The 7,427-nt window shown below is 40.2% G+C and overlaps 3 protein-coding genes across 3 annotated transcripts in view; all 3 read right to left on the bottom strand.

Annotated features, from left to right (window-relative positions):
• Nucleotides 1-1,091: 1,091 nt before the first annotated feature.
• On the bottom strand, nt 1,092-2,367 carry LOC126908949 (uncharacterized). Its single transcript, XM_050691293.1, has 2 exons — nt 2,098-2,367; nt 1,092-2,012 (listed from the first exon to the last, which is right to left on the bottom strand). The coding sequence occupies exons 1-2, from the start codon at nt 2,365-2,367 to the stop codon at nt 1,092-1,094; spliced, it is 1,191 nt and encodes a 396-aa protein (XP_050547250.1).
• Nucleotides 2,368-3,915: 1,548 nt separating this feature from the next.
• Nucleotides 3,916-6,182, bottom strand: LOC126908950 (uncharacterized). The gene is made up of 2 exons (XM_050691294.1): nt 4,720-6,182; nt 3,916-4,650 (listed from the first exon to the last, which is right to left on the bottom strand). The coding sequence occupies exons 1-2, from the start codon at nt 4,814-4,816 to the stop codon at nt 3,995-3,997; spliced, it is 753 nt and encodes a 250-aa protein (XP_050547251.1). The 5' UTR covers nt 4,817-6,182; the 3' UTR covers nt 3,916-3,994.
• Nucleotides 6,183-6,856: 674 nt separating this feature from the next.
• Nucleotides 6,857-7,427, bottom strand: part of LOC126908948 (uncharacterized) — a 1,449-nt gene continuing 878 nt past the window's right edge. The window contains exon 3 of the mRNA XM_050691291.1: nt 6,857-6,960. Within this exon, the coding sequence (XP_050547248.1) occupies nt 6,857-6,960 (104 nt within the window). The remainder of the gene's footprint in view (nt 6,961-7,427) is intronic.

Genomic DNA, 7,427 nt, shown 5'->3' with positions numbered 1-7,427 from the left:
GCATTAGAGACGGCAGACGGTCATAATTTTTACAAAGGCATCTGTTTTAAATCCTAATGACATATATGTGTAAACATTTCACTTTAATTTTCACCCCATTATAAATAACGATATTTAACTATGGTGTAATTATAATAATTAAAACGTATATATTAGTTATCTATTATATCTAGTAATATTCTAATATCTTTGTCGTACACACCTCATCCGTTATCACGAAATAATTATCTAAAAGATTTTTGGAAAGGAGGAGGGAGGGTGCAGCAGCATAACATTGTATGCTGACTTCTAATAGGTTCTCAGTATTTGTTAATCTATTGTGTGCGCAAGATGGATTATTTCAATGATATATCGGATAAATTGAATTTTCTTGTTGAAAACGATCCGACGGATAGAGTTTTCAAACTAGTTAGTAAACTATTGAAAAATTATCGAGATTTACAATATTTTGCAGAACGTCTAGGCGATAAAGTCAACGGTGTAGGTGGAGACTTTTTACATTACAAAGGTTGTGAATTATCGGATGTGGGAAAAAATTCGGACAATCATGAATGTGCATGCTCAGTTGTGAAGCGAATATATTACGAACTTTTGGATTCAATCGAAACAATTGAAAAGACGACGAATGCGAACCGCAGCGACAGTAAAGCCTATTGGACCTTGAGACTTTAATCACCAAGGTGTAAATTCAATAAAATCAACGACTTGATCGATTCATCAATGTATAGATTGTTTTAAAACATTGAAAACATGAAAACACATGAAAGTGTGTTTAAAAATATTTGATTCTTTTTATCTTAAAACTTAAACTTAAAAAAAAAATTTTCAGCGGTGTTTATTACTTCTCCAATCTGGTGGAATTGGCTACAAACAGATCATGTCTTGGAATAGATACTTTACCGAAAATTGACAAGAAAGATCGTGACTTTTCCAGTCAAATTCGAAGATGATTGAAATAAAATAACAAGTTTACAAAACAACTAGTTTTTTATTAAAAAAAAAATATATATACATTATAGTAGTTATATATACATATTTTTTGTTTCTATATTGTATATTGTACAATAATAAAAAATAAATTTGTATTTACATTAAAGTTTTCGTACTTCTCCCGTGAATGCGTTGTATTCCATTTGACAGTCGTGAATAATTACACAATACAATGATGTTTTATCGGGAAACTGTTTGGAGCATTCGAAATCCAAGCGTAGATCAACCGTTGAAGACTTGACGGTGTCGTTTTGTTTAGAACAATCAATCACGACTATAGGTCCAAGTTTTTTGTAATTTATATAGTCCAATAATGGATAGGGGTCTTTACGACCGTAATACATTGTCTGGAATTGTGCGTACGAGTTATAAAACGTTGTATACTTGTTGTTGTCGAAATCGGCGTTTTGGTTTTCGTACGGGTATTCGTCAGCGTTCAGATACGCTTTGACGTTTCTCAATGAACAGTGATTGAAATCTCCGAGAACGTGTTCGTCCTCATTACCCATGGCAATAAGTAAATATCTAGGTTTTTCCACATTCGAATAGGTGCGCACCGACCACGTGTAATGAGTTGTCTGTGGTACCAACGGGTAAACGGCAACGTCCCAGTGTTGAAATTCTAACGGGAGCCATTTCTTGCTGTCCAGAATACGCATCAGACCCAGTTCAGTTTTCACGCTGGGTTCAAAGTACTTTACTACCCATTTGATTTTCGATATTTTCACGTTGATTTGTTTTATCAATGTTGCAACTTGCGCTTTATCGTCTGTTGTTGTTGTCTGTGGAACAAATGATACGACAGTGCTGTCGGTACTCGATCTATTCAACACGAGAGTCTGAGTACAGTTTATCAGTGTGCGCCGATACCGTTCGAAAAATCCCATGCACATAGATAATGGACATTGCGCTACAAATTCAGTCCCATCGACGAAATCGTTGTTGTTGTGCAAAATTTGCGCGTATTTCCATCCGGCAGGTTGTAATCGTCGAATGTCGTTGGGTGTGAATGAACAATATCCCTTGATGGTTGTAGCCATACCAACGTATTTTATNGATTGTAGCCATCCCAACGTATTTTATATTGTCTACTTCTTTACCATTTACCTCAAATCTGATTTCATCAAATAGGCGCATGAGAAAATTTTGCCCCATGACTATTTCACCGGCTGTTCCAGCTGGTGGTTTTTCCAGTTTTCCTTTGATTTGCAAATAACTTTCGCACGGCACGGTGAATTTCTCCTTGTTGCGCACATCGATACGGATTTCATCGTTGTGTTCGTACGAGTTGTTGTAACTCTGATGTTCCAGATAGTACTCGCGTTTTACACTGTCGTCTTGTTGACATTTTTCCAACACGTGTAAGTACTCGGCCATGATTGACTCGACAACCCAACGATTTTAAAAATTCAATATTTTTCTTTGTCAGTTGCTGCTGCGATAGCGTCGCACGATTATCCGGTTTCTCTGTCGTAGAGTATATGCCATCACTCAAATGATGGTGCACTACAATCCTGTTGAAACTCGGAGGCATTTAAAGAGTGTCAACACGTTTTTCCAGTATAAAGACACGGGCGTCGACTGAATAAAGTTCTCGAGCCAGTGCTTCCAAACGATAAATTGTGGCTGAACTGTTGTTGTTGTTGTTGCTGTTGTCACTGTTTATCAGCTGACAGCTGTTGACGGATGTTTGAAGGAGTAGTAATAGTTGCACAACTGTGACTAGTATGCACAAAAATAATCCAATTTGTGAGGAATCAAACTGTTTTATACGGTCCCATAACGTCATCGTACTTTCATCCATCCTGTTTGATGTGTAAACGCACTGTTAATTTTTCACCTCTTAGGTTGACACGTTGACCGTCCTGATCGAGCAATGCGATTCGAATCGTGTTCAATACGTTTGTGTTTAACGGATAGTAAACTACTTGTCTGGGACACTCGATAATCCGGTAGCCCGGTGGTACGTTTGGAAAGAATTCGTGCAATGTATGCGATTGACGTCCTCCGTGGTACGAACCAACAATTATATTGCAGTCGACTCGTATGCATGTAACCTTTGTTATAGATAACGGGAAATCCGACGTGTGTTCCATTTTCGGTGTCAATACACGAGGNGGTCCATTTTCGGTGCCAATACACGAGGTCGAAACCCTAGTATACGACCGATTGATTGCGGGTGTGTAAAGTCTATGGGGTGATCGCATTTGATTATGCTTCGCATAGTGTTGCGGTCGGCTGTAAAAGAGATAACGTTTCGATCACCCAACCTTTTGTCACCGATTTCTCTGCTGTTTTCCTTGAGTAAACCAACCGTTGGCAACAATGGATCATCAAAATCTATTTGTTGTTGTTGCACACTGTACTTATACTCTTCTCCGTTGTACATGTCTGTGATTCGTTTCTGTAAATCTTCAAATTCGTACGATCCCGTCGGTAGTGTTATCACCATAATTGGTTTGTCAACAGTGCCGAAAATGAATTTGTTACAATCCTCGTCAATATTAGGTATAGTGTTCCACGTATGCAAGCTCAATAGCCCAATTTTACATTTGTCACCGACATCGATGGGTGGATTGAATGTACATTGCAATTCAGATCCCACACCGGTTAACGTTACCGTTGTTGTCATGTTGTTGTTGTTGTTCGATTAAAAATTCCAAACACAAGTGACCACAATTTACCTCGTCGAAGTTTTGACATCTACTATAGTTGTGCACGATTGTACATCCTTTAAAGTATCGTTGCAGTTCCAACGGTGGTGGTAAATTACCAAAACTGTCAAAATACGTAACACGTTTACCGCGTTTACTATAAGCTACCCAATGCGTGCCAGGGTTAGTGGAAAGATCCAAGTTCACTACAGCCATTTCGGTCATTTTCGGTCCCGACTTAGGTAATGTGTCACGACAAAACAAGCCACGAAACACTTTATGGTCGAACGCTCGACTACCGAAATTTGCAATTTCAACATCGTACAAGGCACGATCGGGTAGCTGCGAAATTAGTTTTTTGTTTTTTTCGTCTGATTTTTTCGAATCATCTTTTTCGTACTCGTCGTCAATTTGAAACCAGACCCCGATTTGTATGGTTGCAAGTAAAATCCTTTACCCATGCTTATCGCTGTATTGCCTTTACGGCTAAGTTCGGTAGCCATCTTGACCACATTTGCAGCACCGCCGGCTAAAGCTCCCAACGCCGACAGTCCGGCAAATATAGGTATAAGCGGTAGTACACCGCCTTTAGTTTTTGGAACGTTTATGGTACGGGGCAGTGGAATTTTTTTCTTTCTCACCACACGTCGTGCCGCCTTCAACGATTGTTTTGCCACACTCAGTAAATCCATTTGTTGGGCATTTTTATCGAGTTTGGCCGCATGCACAACTCGTTTGAAACCCATACCGAGTTTACGTTTCAATTTCATCGCGTTGGTCACACTCCAAGCTGCGACTCGTTCAGGCAATTTAGCGTCTTTGGCCAACACTCGTTCCCAAGCCTGATGTTCCAACACCTTGTCCGCTTTATGACGGTCTTCGAGATTCTTGTATTTACTATAAATGATATCGTGATTGCGGCAAGCAGCATCAAGCGGGTTCACTCCAATATCACCTCGTTTTAATCTCTTTTCTAACCGTGTTCCAGGACCCGCAAATTGATAACCTAAATGATAAACATTTAAAATAATGATAAAACTATTTGCGAGGAATTATTTTGAATAATTACACACACCTGGAATGTGGGCTTCGAATGGTAATTTGTTGATTACAGTATTCAATATCCCTGCACCTCGTTTTCCACGTTGTCTCTGTTTAACCATTATTTTCATATTGACAGTTATTGTTCGATGACGTGCGATGCGTTTCAAAAAACAGACTCTCACGCTACCTATCGTGAATTTTGAAAAAAGTAGTGAGATTGCACCTAGTAAACACGGTAAACTATTGCCAAATACAATACGTGCATTGATTTGCGGACCGTCAAATTGTGGAAAAACAAACTTGATGTTTACTCTATTGACCGATATCAACGGACTTCGATTTGAAAATGTTTACGTTTACTCGAAATCGTTGCATCAGTGCAAGTATCAACTACTCGTGGATGTTTTACGCGGCGTCCAAGGAGTGCAGTTGTTTACCTATGAAAACGGCGACGATGTACCGTTGGTGGACAACATCCTGCCCAATTCGGTTTTTATATTCGACGATGTTGTCATGGAAAAACAAAATGTAATGTGTGATTATTTCGCGCGAGGACGACACAGGCAAGTTGATGTTTTTTTTCTCTCCCAAACACTGTCGCGCATACAAAAACAAATGTTACGTGACAACACAAATGTGGTGGTGTTGTTCCGGCAGGATGAAGTTAATCTACGACACGCGTACGATGAATACGTGTGTTGCGATATGAAATTTGGAGAATTCAAAGAGTTTTGCAAAGAGTGTTGGAACAAGGATCGGTACGGATTCGCAGTGATTTGTTTGGACTTTGCGCGAGACGACGGCCGATACAGATACAAGTTTGACACATTTGTTACAATATGAGTGCCGATAAGGAAACATTGCTGAAACTGTTGACTGAAGCCCGGGAAAATGTTCGAAAAAAGTACACAGAATAGCGTCGTGGAAAAGCGGATTCGTTGACTCGCGTAAAACGTCAGTTGGCGCCAATCATTGAACCATTAGATAAAATTGCGTCACAGCAACAGCAACAACAGCAAAAACAACAACAACAACAAGAACAATTACAGCAAACTATCAAGAGTTTAAACGATGATATATACACTGTGGAACACGATGACGGGTTTTTCCATCAGTACATGTATCAATGGTCAATGAACCCCAACAGAGATAAAATGTATGGACCAAAGGTATCACCAGATGGAACAATGACATTAGGTGAAGCCGACAATATCTTTCTCAATAGAGGAACAATTAATGTTTTAGATGAAAAATTCCCTCTGACTATGGGTCTTGTGGATTTACTGTTTTCGAAAAACCCTGGAGTTTACTCCGAATCGGATTTGCATGCGTACAAAACGATTCTCGGCAAAACCGGTGTGCATTTAAATAAAGACGGAACATTGAAAAAAGGAGGTCAAAAGTATGTAAACACCATTAAACCATTGTTTGATAACGGTTATGGTGGTAACCCAAACAATTCCTTACCGTTGTTTGAAAGCAGCAGCAGCAACATCAGTGNTAGTTTGATTACGGTGATGGTGGTATCCCAAACAATTCCTTACCGTTGTTTGAAAGCAGCAGCAGCAACATCAGTGACACATCCATTATCGGTGCGGGTCTACAATTGAGATTGAACAACAAGAAAAAAGATTACGTTTACTGGGACGACCCCAACGAGCTCGTGGAACGTTTACGTTTATTGATATCAGCCCGGTCGGCTGGCAACACTGGAGTTTCACCGGAAATCGTTTCTATATTGGAAGAGCTGCAGGAAGCCGGTTACATTGAACAGATACCAGCGGCGTTATGAATAAGAACATTGCTAACGAACTACACCGGCAGGCTCGCAGGACGTATACCCGTGCCCGGATAAATATCAAGGGTCTCGATGATATATGGCACGCTGACCTCGTGGAAATGCGCACATACCCTGATCGACGACATCGTTATATTTTAACGTGCGTCGATGGATTTCCAAAATACGCGTGGGCCGTCCCGTTAAAAAGTAAAACGGCCAATGAAGTTACCGCAGCCATGATGGGAATACTGAAACATGGTCGTCATCCTAAGCTTTTGCAAACGGAAAAGGAAACAATGGTAAAGAATTTTACAATAAACAATTTCAAAAACTCATGTCACAATACGCAATCAATCATTACTCTACTTATTCCACGATGAAAGCGTGTCTAGTGGAACGTTTTAACCGCACGCTGAAAAACGCAATGTGGCGTGACTTTAGTGCACGTGGCTCGTACAAATGGGTGAATCGGTTGTCTGCGCTGTTGCACGACTACAATAACGTGCGTAAACATAGAACAATCGGTATGACACTGGTGCAAGCGGTGAAAAACCCAGACCTGGTTCGGTTCAAGTTGCGTCAAATACCGGATAATTTACCGGTAAAATTCCGTGTGGGAGACAAGGTGCGGATAAGTGTACATAAATCAGTGTTTGATAAGGGTTACTTACCAAACTGGAGCACCGAACTGTTTACCGTAGTTAAGGTTAGGCAAACAGTACCGCCAACATACTATCTAGAAGACTATCAGGGAAATCCAATACGTGGTTTGTTTTACACCGAAGAGCTGAACAAGACCAGTTATCCGGACATGTATTTAGTCGAACGAGTGTTGCGAACACGAGGGGACCAGTGCTTCGTTAAATGGTTAGGATTTGGTCCAGAGCACAATTCATGGATACCCAAAACCAATATCTCACCTCAATGATTGTCGATATACAAGGTATTGTGGCAGCCGA

The sequence above is a fragment of the Daktulosphaira vitifoliae genome, unplaced genomic scaffold (assembly GCF_025091365.1).
Source record: "Daktulosphaira vitifoliae isolate Bord-2020 unplaced genomic scaffold, ASM2509136v1 Scaffold_50, whole genome shotgun sequence".
NCBI lineage: Eukaryota > Metazoa > Arthropoda > Insecta > Hemiptera > Phylloxeridae > Daktulosphaira > Daktulosphaira vitifoliae.
Note: the sequence above shows the minus strand (reverse complement) of the source record. Positions and strands in the feature narration are given on the sequence as shown.

Bases quoted from the DNA above. Each gene is read 5' to 3' on its own strand.
- LOC126908949 (XM_050691293.1), bottom strand. From the start codon at position 2,367: ATGGCCGAGTACTTACACGTGTTGGAAAAATGTCAACAAGACGACAGT. The intron at 2,013-2,097 runs GTAAATGGTAAA...ACAACCATCAAG, and splicing joins TTGATGAAATCAGATTTGAG to GGATATTGTTCATTCACACC.
- LOC126908950 (XM_050691294.1), bottom strand. From the start codon at position 4,816: ATGAAAATAATGGTTAAACAGAGACAACGTGGAAAACGAGGTGCAGGG. The intron at 4,651-4,719 runs GTGTGTGTAATT...TTTATCATTTAG, and splicing joins ATTCGAAGCCCACATTCCAG to GTTATCAATTTGCGGGTCCT.